Source organism: Brassica napus, chromosome C6 (genome assembly GCF_020379485.1).
Source record: "Brassica napus cultivar Da-Ae chromosome C6, Da-Ae, whole genome shotgun sequence".
Taxonomy (NCBI): domain Eukaryota; kingdom Viridiplantae; phylum Streptophyta; class Magnoliopsida; order Brassicales; family Brassicaceae; genus Brassica; species Brassica napus.
This window is the reverse complement of record NC_063449.1, coordinates 29,615,934-29,637,974: the sequence shown is the minus strand read 5'-3', so window position 1 is coordinate 29,637,974 and position 22,041 is coordinate 29,615,934. Positions and strand designations below refer to the sequence as shown.

The window sequence follows — 22,041 nt, the reverse complement described above, 5'->3', positions numbered from 1 at the left end:
AAAGACTTTCAGAAACAGACAAGACTTGTGTGTAATGAGTCTTAACTTAGTTAGAGGAAAAGCTTGCTCATCATAATTTGCCTTGGTTACAAGTTACTGCTATGAAATTATTAGACTTATAAATGAGTTTTAGAATCAGACAGAACTGTGTGTGATGAATTTGTATATATATGTCTTCTTGTCTTAATGACTTGTGTTATAAATAATTGTTACCTAGGCTCTTCCACCCATGGAGCTATCAGTGTTCAAGAAATTGCTTAGATGAGATGTTACTGCTATGAAATTATTAGACTTTATAAAGAGTTTCAGATTCAGACAGGCTTGTGTGTAATGAATGTGTAGATATGTCTTCTTGTCTTAATGACTTGAGTTATAAAAAAAACTTATGTAACTGTTACATCCAGCAATTCAAGGCTCTTCTATCCATGGACCCAACAGTGTTGCCTAGATTAGAAGTTACTGCTATGAAATTATTAGATTTATAAATGAGTTTCAGAATCAGACAGGCTTGTTTGTAATGAATTTGTAGATATGCCTTCTTGTCCTAATGACTTGTGTGTTTAAAGAATGAATGTAATTGTTACATCCAGCAGAAACGTAAGGCTCTTTAATCCGTGGAGGCAATAGTGTTATTGGTTCAACACGCACGGACAAGATCCTTGCATTGCTGGATGTAACAGTTACATTACTTGTGTGTAATGAAATTGTAGATATGCCTTCTTGTCCTAATAACTTATGTTATTAAAAAAACTAATGTAATTGTTATATCCAGCAGCAATGCAAGGCTCTTCCATCCATGGAGGCAACAGTGTTCTTGGCTCAACACGGATGGACAACTCTTTTGTTGTTTTACCTCGACACAAGCCTCAAGCTCAGGGCATTCCTCCACGTCCTCGTGGGGCTTCTTCTCCTCAGCCTCATGATGAAACCCACTCTGGGAAGGCGATGGAAGAATCGTTTGTTGTCGTGGATAAGCCTGATTCAGCAGCCGCTTCTCAAAACACGTTGTCTCCGGCTGAAGTGGGCCAAAATGGTCCTTTGCATTCGAATACTTCTGGCTTTAATGCGACTATCAATGTCTTAACACGTGCCTTCGATATTGCCAGAACTCAGACACAGGTATGATGATGCTGTAACGTTTGGGCTCTTCACTGTAGATCAAATCCTCGTGATAGAATGAAGCTGATTGTATGTTTTGGTTCTCCCAGGTTGAACAGCAGTTGTGCCTGGAATGCATGAGGGTATTGTCTGATAAACTTGAAAAGGAAGTGGAGGATGTGACGAGAGACGTGGAAGCATACGAAGCATGCGTTCAGCGGTTAGAAGGAGAGACTCGAGATGTGCTTAGTGAAGCTGATTTTCTCAGGGAAAAGAGGAAGGTAAGTTTCAGTTTTCAGCATATTGTTCAACTTTTGCATATAATGTTTTAAGTAATAAATGCTTTCTGATTGTTTTGGTCCTGCTCTATTTAGATTGAAGAAGAAGAAAGAAAGCTTGTTGCAGCTATAGAAGAATCTGAGAAACAAAATGCTGAGGTAAACCGTCAACTGAAGGAGCTTGAGTCAAAGGGAAATCGCTTTAACGAACTTGAAGATGGGTAAAGCTCTCTCACTGTTTCTCTGTTGGGAAAAGAAAAAATCTTCAATGCTATCTTTTGATTTTCTCACATGTCTTTGTTATAGGTGTCGGCAAGAGTTCAACAATTTCCAATTTCAACTAATAGCTCATCAGGTGCGTTGCTGGTGGTACTCTCTAAATGGTGCTTTGATTTTTGGAGAGTTGATACTCTTAGGTTTCTCTCTTGTTTCATTAAATGATGCTTTGGAGAGTCCAAAGCTTTCATTCCTTGGTATTAGTTTTAGGAGCTGTTTGGTTAGGTTTATTTAGTCAGTGTTGAGTCTGTGAAGGAATAATAGGCTTTAATCAGCATAGCTGCTAATGGTATGTCTCTGAAAACAGGAAGAGAGAGATGCTATCTTGGCAAAGATTGAAGTCTCACAAGCACATCTAGAGTTATTAAACAAGACAAATGTTCTGATTGATGCCTTCCCCATACGGTATGATGGAGATTTTGGTACAATCAACAACTTTCGACTTGGGAGACTCCCAAAAGCCCCGGTAAAGCGTTGCAACTTTCTGTGTATTTGATGTGCATAAACCTCTTCCTGCTCATATAAAGTTAGGTCACATGAAACGTTATCAGGTTGAGTGGGATGAGATAAATGCTGCTTGGGGACAAGCCTGTCTTCTCCTCCACACCATGTGTAACTGTAAATGAAGTTTATCCTTAACCAGTAACCCTTTTCTAAGATGCCGAGTCAAAATACAGCCAATGGGAAGTTATCCTAGATTTTTGGACAGCACCAACAGCACTTATGAGCTGTAAGTAATAATTCCCAATGGTATATTCTAGTGTGTGTGTTGTTTTTCTCTCTTCAGCATGTTTTACTTTAAAAATTGTGTGATAATCATCTTCAGGTTTGGTCCTGTAAACTTGTTTTGGAGCACTCGGTACGATAAAGCCATGACGTTGTATCTGATATGTCTTCAAGAACAATATTCCACTAGAGGAATGCCTCAAAGTCCCGTTCAAGTAAGTCCCCCTACTCTCGTTACCAAAACCATTTAAGAGATTGTCATATTAAATCTTCTTGAGAAACCTCAGTCAGGAGAGGCCTATCTTCTGTTGTTAATGGGTTAGAGTCTAGAAGTTCTTATGTGTAATTATCTCTTTTTTTTTAACGCAGAATCGAAAATGACATGAGTGGAGTCATATTCATTAACGCAGAGCTTCAACAAGCAAGAGAATTGGACCAAATCACTGAAGTATACTCTATTTATTTGCCCTTGTAGAATGTAATGACAGGATTATTACAAGAAGACAATACCGAAGTAACAACTGCTTTGTTCATTTTAAACCCTCTACTTTGATATTAAAAAACAACAGTAAAAACAATGCTTGCTGTTGTCTCTGAAGAAGATGGTTGTTATATATGGCCGTTCCCGTTTCAACTCAAGGCTTCTCTTCATCTAAATTAGAACAAGGAGGTCCAGCGACGGAATCCTATGTCTGAATCAGATGGCCTGGATAGTTTCCCCAAGGCTCCTATGTCTGCAACAGACACATCTTTATCCAATAACCAGCTCATGTTATATAACACCACATGTGAAATGTAAAAAAAAAAGGATATACAATTGAGATCAGAAAGGCTAAAATTCCATGGAATCGGATGAAAAGACGCATTTCTAGAACTCCCAGCTCCTCCATCAGCCGTGAACTCAGAATCAAGCACTGAAACGTCCATTACCATGTATGTCTGAACTCTGAATCAACAAATGGAAAGTGTCCACTTGATGCCACAGAAGCAGGACTCACTGCCATCTCGCCACTGCTTGGTGGAACCACATGAGGAGGAGTTGCATCTTCCACGGTTGCCACCATACAAAGATTAACAAAGAGAGATTGTTTTTTAAAGTAAAGACATCAACTGTATAAATGATCTAGTTGTTGGTTCTTACTCATTGGTTGAGTTCATCCTCAATGAATGGCTGGAGATGGGGAGGTGCAGGGACTCCGTTAACAACAACATGGCAGCTTGACATAGCCGTTGCAGCAGCAATATGGGTATGGTGGCCTTGAACATGCATTTGAGGATGTTGTAGTACTGGATATCCAATTTGCATACCAACTGCGAAGAAACAAAGGTGTTTAAGTAATAGTGAAACCAAAACTTTTACTTGAGGTAACATAAATAGACTTTATTACCAGGTGGCATGGGATGATGTATTCCGTTTGGCATAGGTGCGAGAGGAATCTTTGGAGGATAGTTCATGAGATGGTACTGGTGATCAAGCAAATGATTAAAACAAACTATTTGCTTCTGCAGCTTCAACCTTACGTAATAAGCCTGAAAAAGTCTGTGTTTCCTTCTTCTAGTTTTCTGCCACAAATGGATTTTTCATTCGATGTTTCACCCTTTGCTAGTGCTATAACTAATTCATATCGTGCAATGTGTGTCACGCTTCAACACCCTTAGTATCCTACGGAGGCCCACTTCAGTACAGAGAGAATGGAGATAATTAGGGCAATAAGAAGGTAACAAAGGTGAAGAAAGAGACTTGAAGAGCTTACCCAAGCTTGTAAACGCAGGTTCAATGCTTGCCGGTTCGGAAACGGTTTATGGATTTCGATCTCATCCATAAACAACGGCTCCGGAGGAAACTCAGAAATACACGCCGGCCCGGCGAGAGACAGCTCCGGCAACGAATACGGATCTGGGAGCAAACTCTCTGCCACGTTCGGCTTCACCTCCGCCGCAAGATCGATCGGTTCCGTTGAATCGAAGAACATACGTCGGAGAACAGAGGCTCTGGCTCCCCGAATCGCATCCGATAACCGGCGAAGGAGTCAGAAAATTAGTCAGCCTCTGAGACGGATCGCAAGCAACAGCAGCTTCCTCAAAGTCCCTAACCAAATCGAGTACGGAATCCCTTATCTCCGCAGCGAGGATCAGTGAAAGCGATTCGGACCACTCTTGGAGAGCCCGTTACTCTTCTTGTTCCTCTCTCTCGCTCTGCAATAATCAGAACTAAAGATGATTTTTTTAACTGTTGATGAATCAATCGCACAGAGACAAAGAGGGAGATATGAGTCAAAATGTTAAACAAGGGAAGAATCGCCGTTTCTCATTTGATCCATATTCTCCTTTTTTACTTTTATGGCCATTTTCTCTAATGTGATTTTTTGGAATACTCTCCTTTTTACTGTTTTTCTTTTAAATTGTGTCTTTTTTATTTATTTATTTTTGGAATGCAGTATTCAAACCGGTTTAGCAGTATTCACGTTACTACTGAATTTTTTTTTTTTTTTTTTTTTTTGTAGTATTATGGTTCTTGTAGTTTATAAACCGAAAGAGATGTTAAACCGGAAATTATACATCGGTCTTTGTCTTAGTGAAATTAACGCGGTTCGTGACCCATTGGGGACTCCAAAAACGCCTTTCCGCATCTCAGATTGAGACGTTTATATCTCTGACACGTGTTAGTTACCGTATCGAGAGTGGGGCTTTTGTTTTCCGTTCTGAAACATATAAATAACCCTCACTTGCATCAACAATCAACTTCTACTTCAAAAATACTCAAATGTGGGTGGCCTCTCATCAAATCGTCACATCTCAAAGTTGCTCTTTCTCGTGGCAGTGGTAAAAATGAACATGACACACCTCTTTAACATTTTTGAAACGCCATCAAACGTCGTAGACACAGCCTTCCGAATGATCAAAATTTCCACGGCAGAATTTATATTCATTTCCAGACTTGCTTTTTTTTTCCCACAGAGTTTAGACTCTCCTATGCAGCATATGACTGATACAACCTGTCCATATATATTGTTGGACTTTACCCTACCTTTGAACTTTGAACTCTCATAATGAAGTTGATTATGAATGTTGTTCATCCGGTATAGAACTCCTATCGAGAGAGGAAATTATCTAGAAAAATAATATGTAAAAGTTACTCGAGTTTTTAATAAGTGTATAATTTACATGCTCAAGACAAACTCTCTTTTTTTATTAATAACTAAGCTTAATAATATACAAACGTAATAAGATAGTAGAGAGTTTGCATTAAGGAAAATATCGAATGGGCTGTCTCACACGGAATCAATGATTTAACTGTTTTAACATATTAAATTACATCCACTTTGGTTTGTGGCCGTTACTTTTTGATGAACTAGAGCTTTTACGGTCTGGAATGAAATATTTTTGAAGAAATATAGTCCCCAAATTACATGACGTGCACTAGTTAATTATTTTTTAGTGAGGACTTAGGAGCTATTAAAATAAGAAATAGACTTTGTAATGAAAAATATAATATACATGGACAATGATACCATTATAGTATATACCATGCACTGATGATGATAACAGAAAAAAAAAGAATCTAGCTAGGATAACTTCTTTTTTTTTTGCTAAGAACGTTAATATTCAATTTAATGAAAATGTTAGATTTACAAAATCATTGAAAGAACCACCATGGCAAAAAAAAAAAAGAAAAAAAAAAAGGAAAAACACAGTGAAAACTATAAGACCAAACAGATCTTATCTGATCCAAAGAGACATAAGGGAGCTGAAATGCTTTCTTCTCCTCCTTGCTGTAATTATAATTAATCCGGATATCTCTATAATGTAACTTTATCCAGACATGTTTTCTGATAGTGCATTTTGTAAACTACCGTGGCATGCTTTTTGAGAGAGACTTGTCAAAAAGGAAAATTTGTTTATTGGTCATTTTCTCCGAAGAACTAGCTGTTGTTACACCCGGTCTCACGTTGTCAAAAAGGCAAATATATCGCTTTATCTCGTTGTGGTTCTGAAAAAGGCATTATTACTTTATTCCCTCAGAACCGCCTTCCCCATTGCTGCGTTTGTCTTCACTCCAGCAGGCTATTCTATTCCGTACATGCTGTTAATAGTAGACTTTGAACCTGTATATACATACATACATATATAATAAACACACAGAATCACGTGGGCCCGCCACTGTCTTTATGACTATCATTTCCAAAACATTTCCAAAATAAGCCATCTTGACAATGATTAACAATATGATTAGTCACATGTAATGTATTGTAACCTACAATTATACTCCTATTACCTTGATATACGAGTGCATGCACGTATTATGTAATAATTATATATATATATATGTATATTATGAACTTACATCACATGTAACTCATATGCATGATATTTTGGGTAAAAAATTTGATTTTCAAAAATATAATTTGAATAATCAGATTAAAATTCGGATACTTTCATGTCTTCGGATCAGATATTAAATAAAATTTTGAATATTTTCAGATATTTAAATATTTTTAGGTATTTTTTATATTTTTAGGTATGTTTTTAGGCGGAACAACGACATGATCCGAACTGAATCCAATCGAGAACCGGACGAATCTGAACCGGTAAATTCTAATTATTTTAGTTTCAAACCGATCCGGAACTGATAAGATCTGAACCGAGCTCAAACCGAAAAATTTTAATTATCGTATTAGATCTTAATATCTAAAAACTGAAGGACTGAATCTGAACCTGACAAAACCGATCTGAACCCAACTCGATCTGAATGTCCGAACCTAATCTCCATTGTTGCGCTCTTCTTTACTCAGAGCAATTATGTTTCCAAAATTACTCGATTTTTTTTTTGAACTAAAAATTACTCGAGTTTTTAATGAGTTTAATTTATTTGCTCTAGACCAACTCTCTTTTTATTAATAACTAAACTTAATAATATGCAAACTTAATAAGATAGTTGAGAGTTTCTATTAAGGAAAATATCGAATGGGCTATCTATTATACATGTATTATAAACAGACGGAATTAATGTACATAACGGTAACGCCGTCTCTATGTCCGTATAAAACACGTGGGCCCGCCACTGTCTCTTTGCCCGTATAAGCCCTCAGATAATTACTTAATTATTTTTAGGACCTCCTACTTACTATTTTAAAACCATTTGACCTTTCTACTTAACATCCACTTTGGCTGTGAGCTATAACTTAGCTTACACATGGCATCTCCCTGTGCCCAAATAATACAAAATCACATATTTCCAAAAAAAGCCATCTGATAATGATTAACCCCTCCTCATACTACTACATAAAAAATAATTTGACCTTCTTTCCATTAGAGGAGCAACATCTATTAGGTTACATCTAAATAAAAAATAATTTGACCTTCTTTCCATTAGGTTACATGTGATTAATAATATTGAAGTATAATATTATTAATCACATGTAAACTACAATTATAAGCCCTTTCTCAAAAAAAAAAAAAACTACAATTATATTAACGTTGATTCTACACGTGCATGCACGTATTATAATAATGAAAAATCACATGTAACGCATATGCATGATATTTAGGTATAACTACATGTGGCATCTCTCTATAGCATGTAATAATATGTAGACTGAAGTTATATATCGCATGTAAGTTAGCTTACATGTATGACATTATATTAGCGCTGATGTTATAGCTCATATGTAGTACTAGTTTTTGTCTTGAGTCTTTGTTCTTACTTCAGGTTTTAAATGTTAGCATGAATAAAGTTTTTCTTTTCACATTCCTAGCCCTATCTAACCCTCTTCAGGCAAATCATTTAGCTGGTCTCATAAGAAAGAGAAATGGCAAAAGAGACAGAAATAAGGAAACAAAAAATAACTATATGACATCAGTAGCTATACAAATATACATATATATTTCACACTCCTATGTAACTATACAAAATGTTATACGTATATATTTCAGAAAAGAGAGACTCACAAGGCGATCAAGGCTCCTTGGTCCCTATAAAATATTCAGAGAGTAATAACTCCCAGCTGTCACAGTATTTTTGTCTTCTTTTTTTGACTATCTTACTCTCCCATTAGAAACTTTTACCGAACCAATAGTCCAAAAATGAAAAGAAGAGTCCCAAAATTATATTACACACACCAGTGAGACCTCTCATTATATAACAACGTTTAGAGTTATACAATTTCCACGTTTTATTCCATTAGGGCATTCTAAGGTTAACTCTCTCTCTCTCTCTCTCTCTCTCTCTCTCTCTCTCTCTCTCTCTCTTTCATCTTGTAAGAAAAGATTGTGGTGTTCATTGTTTGATTATTGTAAGAACTTGTTGCATTTTCCATCATCATCATCTCAATCTACTAAACTTGTTGTTCTTCCAAATTTTTTTTTTTTAAAGGTTAAAATCAACTTCTCTTGATATGATTTTTTGCTTAATTTTTAAACAGAGAAGAGAAGATGTATTTGCTGAGGTGTTTGACAGGAAAAAATTTAATTAACAAGACAATAACACTGAGCAAGCTTAAGCCAGCAGCCTCATACTCCACACGAGCTAGGAAGCCAGATGGAATAAAGGTTAGTTTCAAAGAAAAAAACCCACTAAAAATGATTGTGTTTCGTTTTTGACCAAAAAAAAAAATTATTGTGTTTCGTTGATTGTGATCGATTAAAATTATTGTTCCTTGTGTTGTTGATTGTGGTTGAAACACAAAATCAAACGTGTTGGTTATTACATTGGTTTAACCCCTTAGAGTCCGGTTTAGCTTCCGTTAGTTATTTGGTATCTGGTTGTTGAGATTTCCGGTTTAGTCGGTGGTTTAGTGTCTCCGGTTAAGTTATCTTATTAATCTATTAAAACTGGAGTACAAACAGAAAATAAACCTTAGTTTTCCTCAATAATTACGTACCTATGCCACTGTCTTTAAACTCTGTCGTTTTATGTTCAGACCATACCAGTGCTTTTTATCAAATCGTATTTCCCGTTCTCTAGCCCACAACTTTCGGCGGTTTGGTTTGGAATAAAATCAAAAGTTTTGGGCTTATTATACATCATGACCCAGATCACAATGACAACTTATAGTATTCAAAATCAAACAGGGCTTAATGGTTGGTTTATTTACATCATAGCAACAAATCAAATAAACTTAGTGGTTAACAACTAAATGGGCCACTTATTAAGATACATGCAACAAATCAAATAAATCTACTGTTTATATTTAGGCCCATAATCATAATCTTATATTTAAAAACCTGTTTTTTGAACAAAGGGTTTTATATTTAGAAACTGTTCTTTTTTTTTACATTCTTATTATTTTTGAACGTTGTTTTTTAACTTGGTTTCATTATTTTATTTAGGGTTGGACAAAAACCCGGATCCAAAAAACCAAATCTGATCCGAAAAAGTAGTACGAAACCCGAACCAAAATTGATTAAATACCTGAACATGATCAAAATTTTGGTATTTAAAGAACCAAAACTAAACCCGATCCGAACCGAAATATTTTGGGTACCAGAAAATATCCGAAATAGATTTATAAACCTATATATTAATTATTTTTTAGATTATTAGAAAACATCCAAAATATATTTGATACTTTTAAGTTATCCAAAATATTTGAAAATATATACAAATAATCAAATATAAATGTCTAAAATAGTTAAAGTATACTCAAAACACCAAAAATACTTAAAATATTTATTTATTCTCTATCCAAATAATCAAACCAAACAAATTTATATGTTAAGCGTAGGTATTTTGACATATGTTATTCAAATTTATATGTAATATATTATTTTGTTTATAGATTTTGAGTAATTTAAAATACATAATGAATTTTAAAATTTTAAAAATAATTTAAATGGGTTATCCGAACCCAAAACGAACCGAATCCAAACCGAAATTTAGAAATAGCCGATGGAGCTGAAATCTTTGACCCCGAAAACCTAAAATCCGAATAGATCCGAACGAACCCAAATGGGTACCCGAACGCTCACCCATAATTTTATTGGTTTGTCTATATAGTGTATTTGTTTTTAAAATCTCAATACAAAATTTGAATTTTTTATTCGACTTTAAAGCAAAATATTTATAATATAATTTAATAAAACCAACAAGTATACTTAAATCTCTAATAATTTTTTTTACCAAATAAACTATAAAAGCACAATATAAAAAATTACAATCTCATAGTTTATACATTAAGGCTAATAACATTGAAAAGACACACTAATGTCAAACATGAAAATATATGAAACTATAACATAATAAGTATAAAACACATATGATTATGAAAAACAGACAACCGCGCGCCGCGCGGGTGCTAGTTTCACATTGAGGAGAGAGACAAACCTTATCGTCTTCTTCGTCTTCTTCCTGTCTCTCCCAACTACACACCATAAGCCTTGATCATCCTGTCAGATTAGTGCAAAAGAGTATTGTTTATGTTCAGAACGAGGAAGAGGGTTTTTGTTTGAGTCAAGGGAGAGTTGGGATTCAAGACGAACGGTTTTTTGATGGTATGAATTGTTGACGAGTCTCATCTTCAAGATGGACAGCAATGGTTTACCCGTGGATGCTATCAACAGTGGCAAGTTCACTGATGTTGCATCGGTCCAAGTTTGAAGCGGAGGTTGCTGCTATATGTATATGGATGTTACTGTCTGTTCCAAGATTTGACTAGTAGCTAGGAAGCTAGTTCCTGTTTTTCCATGACCTGATTCTTGAATGTTTGTTTTGCAGAAGGTTGAAGCATACCTCGACCGCTACGAAGAGGAAATTCCACATCAGATTTCTGGATGCAACAGTGTCCAAGACATGATTGACGTTATGCCTTTGGTCTCTCTCGTCACCAGTCGCTATGAACTAGCGAGAATCAAGACGGGATGGAAGGACATTGATGTGGAGAATAGACTAAGGAAGTTGGACTCGGTTGGAACTGATTTGATAGAATGGGCAGCAACACATATGAATCCAATGTCTCTCGTGATGATCTTCTTCAACCACGGGATTGTTTCTGTCAACACAATTGCCTCTACCCGCAATGTAAGGAGAGTTCATGCTTTAGCACTCACAACAGGAATGCTTGAAGATGAATGGAATCGATCAAGGATGATACCATTGTATCTACAGTCAGCTAAATCTTCTCTGGTAGACTGCAAGTTTCCTTTGTTTTATGACTGTGATTGCTCATGTGATTGCTCATTTACGTTGGTGGTCTTGGTTTTTGCAGGAAGTTGAACATTTGGCTTCTGTAAAAGATTTTTGTGAAGCTATCTCTACAGTCAACCATCTCGTTTCTCTCTACCGACAAAGTGCTGCTGAAACCGGATGGAAAGACCGTTTTCTGGAGAAGAATCTAGAGAAGATGACTGTGATTGTGAATGATCTAGAAGACTGGGTAGCATCTAAGAATCCAAACTCACTGGTTATGATTTATCTCAAGCACGGGATTGTTGGTTCTGTCAACACAATTTCCATTCCCAACAAAGTAAAAAGAGTTCATGCTTTAGCACTCAAAACAGGAATGCTTGAAGATGAATGGAATCGATCAAGGTTGATGGGATTATACTTACAGGCATCAACATGTACTCTGGTTGACTGCGAGAGACTATTCCATGGTGCAGAAAAGAAGGGATTGCTTCTCTTCAACCAGATGCTGACTGTCTATTCGAGGCATGATCCTGACAAGGCTAAGAGACTGTTCGATGAGCTGATCGGAACTTGTCCTCCTGATGGTGCTACATACATGGGCCTTTTACATGCATTAAGCGTTGGAGGTGAACCTTGGGAAGCGATTAAGGTCATTCAGCAAATGGAGAGTCGTGGGGTTCAACCTGACCCTCGACACTATGGAGTTGCAGTTGACAGTTTTGCTCGGACGAGGACACCAGATTTCATCAAGGCAGCTATCGATATTCTCAAATACTTTCCATCTGCAGAGCATGAAGTGACAATCAACAGCATTCTCAGCCGTTGTGTCCCTCCTTCTGGTGTGAAGCCTGTTTCTGCAAAAGATGAGTTGGAACTTAAGGAAACCATGAAACAAGCTCAGTTGGATCTTGAGGAAATCATCAAACAAGCTCTGGTTGAGGGGTTGGATCTTGGGAAAGTCATCAAACGAGCTCTGGATCAGGGGTTGGATCTTCAGCGAACCCTCAAACAAGCTCTCAGTGAGTTATATCATCCGGAAACCATCAAACGTTTTCAGGATGTGTTGGATCTCACGAAGACCATCAGAGATGCTCAGGTTGTATTGGATCTTCTAGAAACTATCAGACATGCGCAGGATTTGGTGGACTATCTGGAGAAGAAGGAGTCCAAGTATGCTGTTCAGGACAAGACTCATTGGAGGCTCGCAAGGTGGGGGTTGAAGTGGCCCAGGCGTGTTACCAAGAACTAGGAGCAGGTGAATCGGTCGGTGGTTTTTGGATCTTTCTGGTTCTGATTTTTGTTTTATTACTAACTCTGTGTTGTGTATTTGTGAAGGATATGACGTGGAAGATGAAGAAGTAAGCAAGGAAGGAAGGAAAGAAGGAAGATCTGTCTTGTTTTATCTGTTTGCTTTTGGAGAAACCCTTATTATCTATCCGTCTGTCTGCCTTTGGGAGGATTCATAACATTGAAACCCTTATTATCTATCTGTCTGTGTGTATATATTTGGTTTTCATGTGTTGTGTGATTGATTCCCTATCCCTTCGGGACAGTTTCTTCCCGTTTCTGATGCTCCTTTCCTCCTCTTTATAGTATTTTTGCCTTTGCTGTTCATAAGTTGCGGGACTTGACATGTAGCCCCTAGGCATTCTGAGTTTAAGGTTCTCATGTTTTATTCACTGCTGCTTCTTTCAGTGGGATGTGAATGGCTTTTATTTTCTTTGCTCGCATCAAGTTATGGACCTTCCTCGATAGCTCTTTAGTCTGCAATGCATTTGGTAAATGATAAGTTATGTTGTGGGACTTGGCATATAGCCATTTCTCAGTTATCCACTAACCTCCGCAGCTGTGTATCTCCTCGGTGCTCTGCTTCTACTCGCCGTCCCAGCTTCTTCTGGTACTTTCTTCCTCTCTAGAACACACTCAGCTTCGATTTGATGAACGAAAATTGATCTGATCGCGGATAGTTTGCTATGCGAGTTCGGTTTGATTTTGACCTGTTTGTATAGCGTTTAATCACTCAGTCTCTGTAAACTGGATTCATCATACTCTCTTTGTTTTGGTAAATATATTGGAGGAAAAAAAATGTCATATGTTAATACAAGATGTAAAGCCAAATGGCAACTCTCAAATCTATAGAAGAGATTTACTGTATAGGTATTTGACTTTGAAGTATTCTTTATTTTGTTGATCATAGCCTCTAGTTTTAGAGTTTAAGTGTTGGATGCTACAATACAGTGAGTACTTCATGTATCATAAAAAGACATCAAAAGCTGTATGTATTATTCATAGCAGGTAAAAAAAAAGGGCTTTTTGCAAAAGTGACTCAAAACTTGGAGTCAAACAGAAAACTAACCTTTTCTTTTGACTCCTTTTTTTTTTGAGATTTTAACCCCACACCTGCACTTTATCTACGAAAATGCCATTAACATTTTTTTTTTTTTTTTTTCGAAAATGGCTTCTTTACTGTCTCAACCTCATCTTCTTCAAGTATTTACAATACTGCCACTGCAATGAATAGTGGCAACAACCTTGTACGAACTGTTTGGAGCTTTTAATGCCCTTTAATGCACGTAAATCTCTTTACACTCTCTCTGTTTCAATTGTTATGAACTAAAAACAACATTTCTTTCACTTTCTCTCTATATTCATCCAAAAACTCAAGCTTTTGATTCAAAATATGGGCTATGGTTGCAGAGCCATATTTCTTTCGTTTTGACTTACGGTTGCTTTCGTTTGAGGTTCTGGGTGGTTGGAGAAGACCCTGTGTGCAAACGAAGTCATCTCACCTAGTTTAAGGTACGAATTTGAATTTTTTTTCAAGATCTGTTCGCGTAGAAGACTTACTAGTAAGTCATCTGTATGTAGAAGACTTACTGATGAGTCTTCTGGTCAAACGGACGACTTAAATTAAGTCGTCCAGCTTTGTTTGTTAAAAAAAAACACTTCAGACGACTTATATATACGTCGTCTACGAGAAACGGGCTAGTTTTGCATTTGACCGAATCGTGTCAGATCTTTGACTATTTCTGGACGACTTATAATTCAGTCGTCTCTGGGAAAGTTAAAATTTCAATATTTTATGAAAACTTGACGACTTACGTGTAAGTCGTCCTAGGTTAGTTTTGTAATTGAAAAATAAAACTTGAAATTTAACTTTCTCCAGACGACTTAGATGAAAGTCGTCCAGCTAAACGACTTAATTTAAGGTCGTCCGGGATAAGCAAGGTTTGACCAGAAAATTGGGAAAAATTCTGGACGACTTTGCTTTCCCCGGACGACTTTAAATTAAGTCTTCTGGAGGGACGACTTTATATTAAGTCGTCTGGTTAAAGTTAAATTATGAAGTTTTATTTTTCAATTACAAAACTAACCTAGGACGACTTACACGTAAGTCGTCAAGTTTTCATAAAATATTGAAATTTTAACTTTCCCAGAGACGACTGAATTATAAGTCGTCCAGAAATAGTCAAAGATCTGACACGATTCGGTCAAATGCAAAACTAGCCCGTTTCTCGTAGACGACTTATATATAAGTCGTCTGAAGTTTTTTTTTTAACAAACAAAGCCGGACGACTTAGAATTAAGTCGTCCCTTTTAATTTTCAATTGCAAAAGTGACCTCTTTAGACGACTTACCTTTAAGTCTTCTGGACGACTTAATGCTAAGTCGTCTGCGGCAATGTTTATTGAACTTCTTCATTTCCCTTTTCTCTATGTTTACTAATGTGTTTTATTTTGAATATTTGCAGATGATTTTTCAGTTACATGCAGTGTATGGAGAATGGTTGTTGAGAGATTTCCGTTGGGATTTTGTGGTTGATGATCTCAAAGGAGGAAGATTGTTTTTATTGAATGAAGATTCAACACATGCTGAACTTGTTGCAATGGCTCAAGAAGATTATAACCTGGACATGAGAACAGTGAGTGTGGAGATTAGCTACTCATTACCAGCAGAAATGATGATGGCTCCAGGCAGTCTTCCCATTCATGTTACAAGTGATAGACAAGTTCGAAACTTGCTGGAGATACTCAAAACCCATAGAGTATGTCTTTGTGTATCAAGCCGCAGCAAGGTCGAAACGGTTTCAGAGAAAAGGGATATTGATGAAGCTGGTGAATGGGAAAAAGATGTTGGTGATAATGATGAAGCTGGTGAATGGGAAGAAGATGTTGGTGATAATGATGAAGCTGGTGAATGGGAAGAAGATGGGGAGGAGGAAAATGGGGAGGAGGATGCTGATAATTCTATTGTTGGTGAAACGGATCAGAATGGTGGGGATTACAGTCTTTATGGAAAGGTTCCAGATGAGGACGAGGAAGATGATGATAATATTTGTTTTGAAGAAATCCAAAAGACATATGCTAAGACAAATGCTATTGAAGGAGGAAAATCGAATGGTACCAGTATCTATGTCAACCAGAGTTTTGTTAGCAAGGGTGCTCTGCTTTCAGAGCTGCGGTTGGCAGCAGTGAGGGGTAAGTTTTCTTTCAATTATACAAATCAACGAAAACTCTCGTTGTGGCAACATGTCCGGTTAGCTATTGTGGATGGAAGGTCAGAGCGAGTGTCAAACATGGGACAAACACGTTTTGGGTAACAAAGTATGTGGAAAAACATTTATGCTCAGCGGGAGACCGAATCGCTCAGCGGAGACACTGTACTCCGAAGTATGTAGGTAGTCTTTTCATTGATCGTGTTGGAATCATTGATGGGATAACTCCGCAGCATATCACTGATGCAATGAGGAACATGTTTGGCATGGCGCTTGATTACACCACTTCATACAGAGCACTGTTATATGCACAAAGATTGGTGAGAGGATCAGCAGAAGAAGGGTATTCGCGTCTGGCATCATATCTCGAGCAAATCTCCATTGCAAATCCTGATTCTATCACGGCGATAGAACTTGATTCTATGAAAAGATTTAAGTATCTATTTCTCTCTTTTGGAGCTTCTATCAAAGGTTTTAAGTATCAGAGAAGGGTCATTGTGGTGGATGGAACTCACCTAAGTGGAAAGTATGGAGGAACTATGTTAGTTGCAGCCGCACAAGATGGCAATTTTCAGATATTCCCATTGGCTTTTGGGATCGTGGATGAGGAAGATATACCTTCTTGGGAATGGTTTTTCACAAAATTGGCTAGTTGTATATCTCATGACAAGCCTCTGGTGATAGTCTCCGACCGGCACAAGGCCATTAAAAGTGCGTGTGATAAGGTGTTTCCTTGGGCAACCCGAGGAATATGTTATTATCACCTTCAAGATAACATTGTCAAAAAGTTTAAAGGGAAACATCTCATGTACTTGGTGAAAGGGGCTGCTTATGCTCACACGGTTTACGATTTTGACCGGTACATGGCTGAGATACGGAGTGCAAACCCGGAACTTGCAACGTATTTGGAGAAAGCCGACGTCAGGCTATGGTCAAGGGTTTATTGTAAGGGGAACAGGTTCAACATAAAAACAAGCAACATTGCTGAATCTATTAATTCCGCACTGAAGCGAGCAAGAGGATTTCCGATTACGTTCCTGCTGGAGTTCATAAGGCAGAAGTTAGGAAAATGGTATTGGAAAAGGAGACAAGATGCTTTGAGTCTCACAACTGAACATAGCGGGGGTGTTGAATACTTGCTTGCTGTTCGAGAAGAGATAGCGGGTACGATGACGGTCGAACCAATTGATGGATGGCATTTCTTTGTCAAAGGTGGCAAAATGGACTGTGTGGTTGATTTGGAACATGCAAAGTGTGATTGTGGTGTCTATGGAGTGGAGAAAATACCTTGCTCTCATGCTATAGCTGCTGGAATACATGCTGGTTTGCATATCTCCACACTTGTATGTCCACTGTACTCAAAGAATTATCTGTATGCAGGATACTCAGAGAATATATATCCTATCGTGTCACAACATATTGAGGAACGAGAATGCTTTCCTCCAGAACTAAAGCGTGGTCGGGGGAGACCGAAGAAATCAAGATGGCAATCTTGGTTGGAGCTATCTAGGATGAGAGGACACAAACCCAGGAAGAAACACAGGGCACGGAGATGCTCAAACTGCAAGGAAACTGGCCATACGAAACCACAATGTACATAACCAGTTGACTAGTTGTCCAGACGACCTAAATTTAAGTCGTCCAGTCTTGATTACCCGTCCAGACGACTAAATTTTTAGTCGTCCAGTGTATTTTATTTTTAGACGACCTTCTACTAAGTCGTCCAGTGTATTTTATTTTTAGACGACCTTCTACTAAGTCGTCCAGTGTATTTTATTTTTAGACGACCTTCTACTATCCCTTCAAGTGTATTTTATTTTTAGACTACCTTCTACTATCCCTTCAAGTCGTCCAAACCTTCTAGACGACTTATTTACGACTTATTTGTAAGTCGTCCAGTTGGAAAACCTTCCAGACGACTTATAATAAGTCGTCCAAGCCTTCTAGACGACTTATTTGTAAGTCGTCTAGTTGGAAAACCTTCCAGACGACTTATTTCTTCCAGACAACTTATATATTTACAAGTTCAAATACAAACACTAATCTTCCAGACAACTTATATATTTACAACTTATATATTTACAAGTTCAACTTATATATTCAAATACAAAGACAAGTTCAAATACAAACACTAATCTAATCATACAAGCCCACGAACTTATCACCATCCACATTTTCTTTTAGATGCTGATCAACAAGCTCCTTCCATATATCCACCGCCATATTATCCCTCATTTTCTTTGCGTTGCACCTAGCAAAGTCTTTAGGGTCAAAGGAGACACCGAGAGCATGACATTCAATGTACTTTACAGTGTACACGCCACAATCACCATTGTTGGCCGTGGGTACACCTTTCAGCGGTCTCTCATATGTGTATGGCTCCAACCCGTATTTGACCCGTATTTCGTCGGTGGCTGCGCACTCAACAAGCAGATAAGGGACCATCTGGAGAAAAGGCTCCATTATCGCATCCCATGCGTCTGGTACACTAGATGAAGGTATGCTGTCCCAGACGACTATGTGCCTCTTAGGGATCGATATCCAAATAGCAACCCAATGCTTGTCGTCCAAGTTCACTGGCGCATAGATATCATCAATGTCCTCCCCCCACTTCTTGTTTGATTGGCAAAATGAAGGTATTGATCCGTCATAAAAATACGACGCCCCACCAGGTAGAACTCTTCCTAAACCTTTGTGATCAGGTTCCGATGTTTTGAAGAGGTGATACTGCTCTCTCCAAGACTGGGAAAAGTTGTGATCCAGGAAGCACATTCGCTCGCTCCTGAAAGCTTGTGGGTTCTCCTGATACCTCTGCCTTAGCACATTAATCCAAGCATCTATATGCTGCATATTAAATATAACAAGTTAGAAGTTACCAGACGACTTAAATATAAGTCGTCTACGTGGTCGTCCAAGTAGACGACTTTCCAGACGATTTATCTTTAAGTCGTCTGGAAAGTAGTCTACTTGGACGACTTTGTAGACGACTTAAATCGTGTGCAGAAGACTTACGCAGTCTTCCAGCCATCCTCTGGCTGTCCGGAGGAAGTGGTACCACCTTGTTGGTGATGTACGTGGTTTGTCCTCGGTCTTAGTTAAATAATGACTGCAAACAAAAAAGCAATCAGTTTTGGACGACTAAATCAAGCTATTATGGGTAAAGCAATCACTTACGGATCAGTTTTCAACCAATCAGCGAGTTCCTTCAACCGATCTTTGTTTACTGGCGGAAATGGATTATAGGCTCCCACTTTATCTTTTTTTTTCTCTGCCGTATAAGGAGATCTCACAGTGGGAGCAGGTTTCTTCGCTCGTTTACTCTTTGCACGCTTGTCCAATACAACCAGGCTCGGTTCTGAAACTGGATCGCTTGGCTCGGTGGAAGCGAGGCTCGGTTGTTGATCGGTGGAAGCGAGGCTCGGTTGGTGATCGGTGGAAGTGACAGCAACAATCTCTTTGGAGGTCTTATTTACCGAGTTCGCCTCGGTTGCTGTATCCTCCGGCAACCATCTCTGCAATAAAAGTTGCACACAAGTTAACTCTGGACGACTTAAACAAAAGTTGTCTGGACGACTAGTTGGACCTGGACGACTTAAAATTAAGTCTTCCGTGGTCAACTAGTCGTCCAGACAACTTACGTTTAAGTCGTCCAGGGTCAACTAGTCGTCCAGACAACTTTTACAGTCGTCTGGACAACTAGTTAACCCTGGATTTGATACTAACCTCTTTGATTTGAGGAGGCTGTTTCTTTTGAGGAGGAGGCTGTTTCTTTTGGGGAGGAGGAGGCTGCTGCTGTTTCTTTTGAGGAGGAGGAGGCTGCTGTTTGGTTTGATGAGGAGGAGGCTGGTTACTAACCACGGTTTCATTGGCATGAGGGGTAGCCTGTTTGTTTCTACCCCCGGTTTCTTTGGCAACAGGGGTAGGTTGTTTATCTTGAGGGGTAGCCTGTTTGTTTCTACCCCCGGTTTCTTTGGCAAGAGGGTAGGCTGTTTATCTTGAGGGGTAGCCTGATTGGTGACACCAACCTTCTTCTCCACAGCTTCCAATCTATCGGACAACTTCCTAAACTCCCTCATGCACTTATTAAACCCTTTTTTCATGCAGTCAGCTACGCCCTTGAACATAATTTCCAACTCCTCTCTGGTCACCCCCCTCTAGCCTCTTCTCTAGCCTCTTCACTAGCCACTTTAGGAGCCTCTTTACGAGCTTTCTTCCGAGGTCTTGGATTGTCTTCCTCCTCCTCCTCCTCCTCCTCCAACACAACCATCTCTTTGGCCTTCTTTGATGGAGTCACAACCTTAGGTTTTGTATTGACCTTAGTACCAGTGACTTCCCAGCAATCCATGGTCCACTTCCACGGTCTCCGCTCATACATGACTTTAATGATGTTCTCCGCGGGCAGGTCCTCAACCTCAGAGTCCCATTTTGGCCACATTTCACTAATGTCCTTCTCAACAAAGTTGATCACGCGGGTCTGCAGTAAATAGAAGAATCGAGTTAGATATTTGAAAAAAAATACTAAATAGACGACTTAATTATAAGTCGTCTACTAAGTCGTCCAGCTGGAAGACCTTCCAGACGACTTATAATAAGTCGTCTAATAAGTCGTCCAGATGGAAGACTTTCCAGACGACTTAATTAAGTCGTCCGATAAGTCGTCTAGCTGGACGACCTTCCAGACGACTTATAATAAGTCGTCTGCGCAGTCTTTTGGATTGAAGTAAATACCTGACTCAAGATAGCAGCTTTCATTGATCTGCGGCCTCTGCTGCCCTCGTAAGCCAGTATCGGTGGAGACGGACTGTCTGCTCTGGGACCACCAATACTAGCACCAATTCCGGCATAGCTGTGTACGTCCAGACCTGAAGAACTTGTATAAACCCATCCACGGTGTAACAGCCAGCAATTTCTTTGTTCCACAAAGAGTCCATCAGCACCTTAAATGCGACTCTCCCCCATGGATAATTCTCAAACCGTTCTAAATCCATCACTAGCCTTGCCAGAGTAGATCGTGTAGCGGTTGAAAACTTTCTCCCTTCAATGAATCCAGTGAAGATGGAGAGGTACGCGAGCCGCTTGCGATCTTCCCTGGACCAATCCCCGCATCTCTGCAGTGCTGCTATTATCTGATCAGTAGTTGGGCCAGCTTCCAGATGAACTCCCAGCATCCCCCAGAAAGAAACCATCTCTGGGGTAACGTCACATTTTGGTGTCTCAAGGTCCTCGATGTACTCGCAGTTTAGACCAGTGAGGTTTTCAAACTCTAACAGTGAAAACCTCAAAGGTTCTGGACCAACGAGAGACCACATCTCATACTTCTTCTTAATGTCCAGCTTGAAACTGAGCATGTAGTGAACCAGCCTTGAAGCCCAACCAAATCCCTGCTCCTTGAACTTGATGAAAACTCCCAAACTCGACTCCTTGAGCTCTTCAAATTCGTCATCAGTAAGAGCTTTCCTAAGAGCAGTATGCAACTTGCTGTTATCCGTATGATACGAAATGCTATTGTGGGCTTCTGGTTCTTCCCCTGATGTGTATAACCTACGGGGGAGTTCTGGAATATCCATCCTTTTTGTCTGCAAAATAATCAAAGACAACAATATAAGTCCAGACGACTTAGTAGACGACTTATAATTAAGTCGTCTGGAAAGTCTTCCAAATGGACGACTTATATTTAAGTCATCTACTAAGTCGTCCAGTTGGAAGACTTTCCAGACGACTTAAATTACTTACAAGTCTTCCAGTCGCAGAAGGAGTTGGAGTACTCGTCATTGCGGTTATAGATCTGAAAAAATAAACGTGAAACGGTGAGAATGAGTAAATTGATAGAGACAACGTTTTATGTTCATCTTTTCCTCGAGATTGATGACTTAGCGGCGTTAGGGTTTACAGAGAAACGGCGCTAAGGTTTACAGAGAAGAAGCGGCGGCGCTAGGGTTTAGAAGAAGCGGCGGCGCTAGTGTTTAGAACGTTGGTGACCACGGTGGCGAGGGCGACGGTTTGTTCGGAAATAGTGGAAGCGGCGGCGCTAGGGTTTAGAGGAA

At 38.8% G+C, this 22,041-nt stretch overlaps 1 protein-coding gene, 1 long non-coding RNA gene and 2 pseudogenes across 9 annotated transcripts; 2 read left to right on the top strand and 2 right to left on the bottom strand.

Annotated features, from left to right (window-relative positions):
- The first annotated feature begins 641 nt into the window (after window positions 1-641).
- On the top strand, window positions 642-2,956 carry LOC125575710 (annotated as a pseudogene).
- Window positions 2,819-4,746, bottom strand: LOC125588672. The gene is made up of 4 exons (XR_007324797.1): window positions 4,133-4,746; window positions 3,767-4,054; window positions 3,194-3,689; window positions 2,819-3,112 (listed from the first exon to the last, which is right to left on the bottom strand). It is a non-coding gene; the product is annotated as an uncharacterized LOC125588672 (long non-coding RNA).
- Window positions 4,747-10,549: 5,803 nt separating this feature from the next.
- Window positions 10,550-13,077, top strand: LOC125588658. Of its 8 annotated transcripts, none has more exons than XM_048760272.1 (4): window positions 10,550-11,010; window positions 11,092-11,499; window positions 11,582-12,765; window positions 12,838-13,077. In XM_048760272.1, exons 1-3 carry the CDS (start codon window positions 10,993-10,995, stop codon window positions 12,749-12,751), a joined length of 1,596 nt encoding a protein of 531 aa, XP_048616229.1. In that variant the 5' UTR covers window positions 10,550-10,992; the 3' UTR covers window positions 12,752-12,765; window positions 12,838-13,077. The 8 variants fall into 8 exon arrangements, with proteins under 8 accessions (XP_048616229.1, XP_048616232.1, XP_048616227.1 ...); XM_048760275.1 differs by having other exon boundaries at window positions 10,552-10,868; XM_048760270.1 differs by having other exon boundaries at window positions 10,558-10,981.
- Window positions 13,078-18,133: 5,056 nt separating this feature from the next.
- LOC125588657 lies at window positions 18,134-21,564 on the bottom strand (annotated as a pseudogene).
- Between the last annotated feature and the right edge of the window lie 477 nt (window positions 21,565-22,041).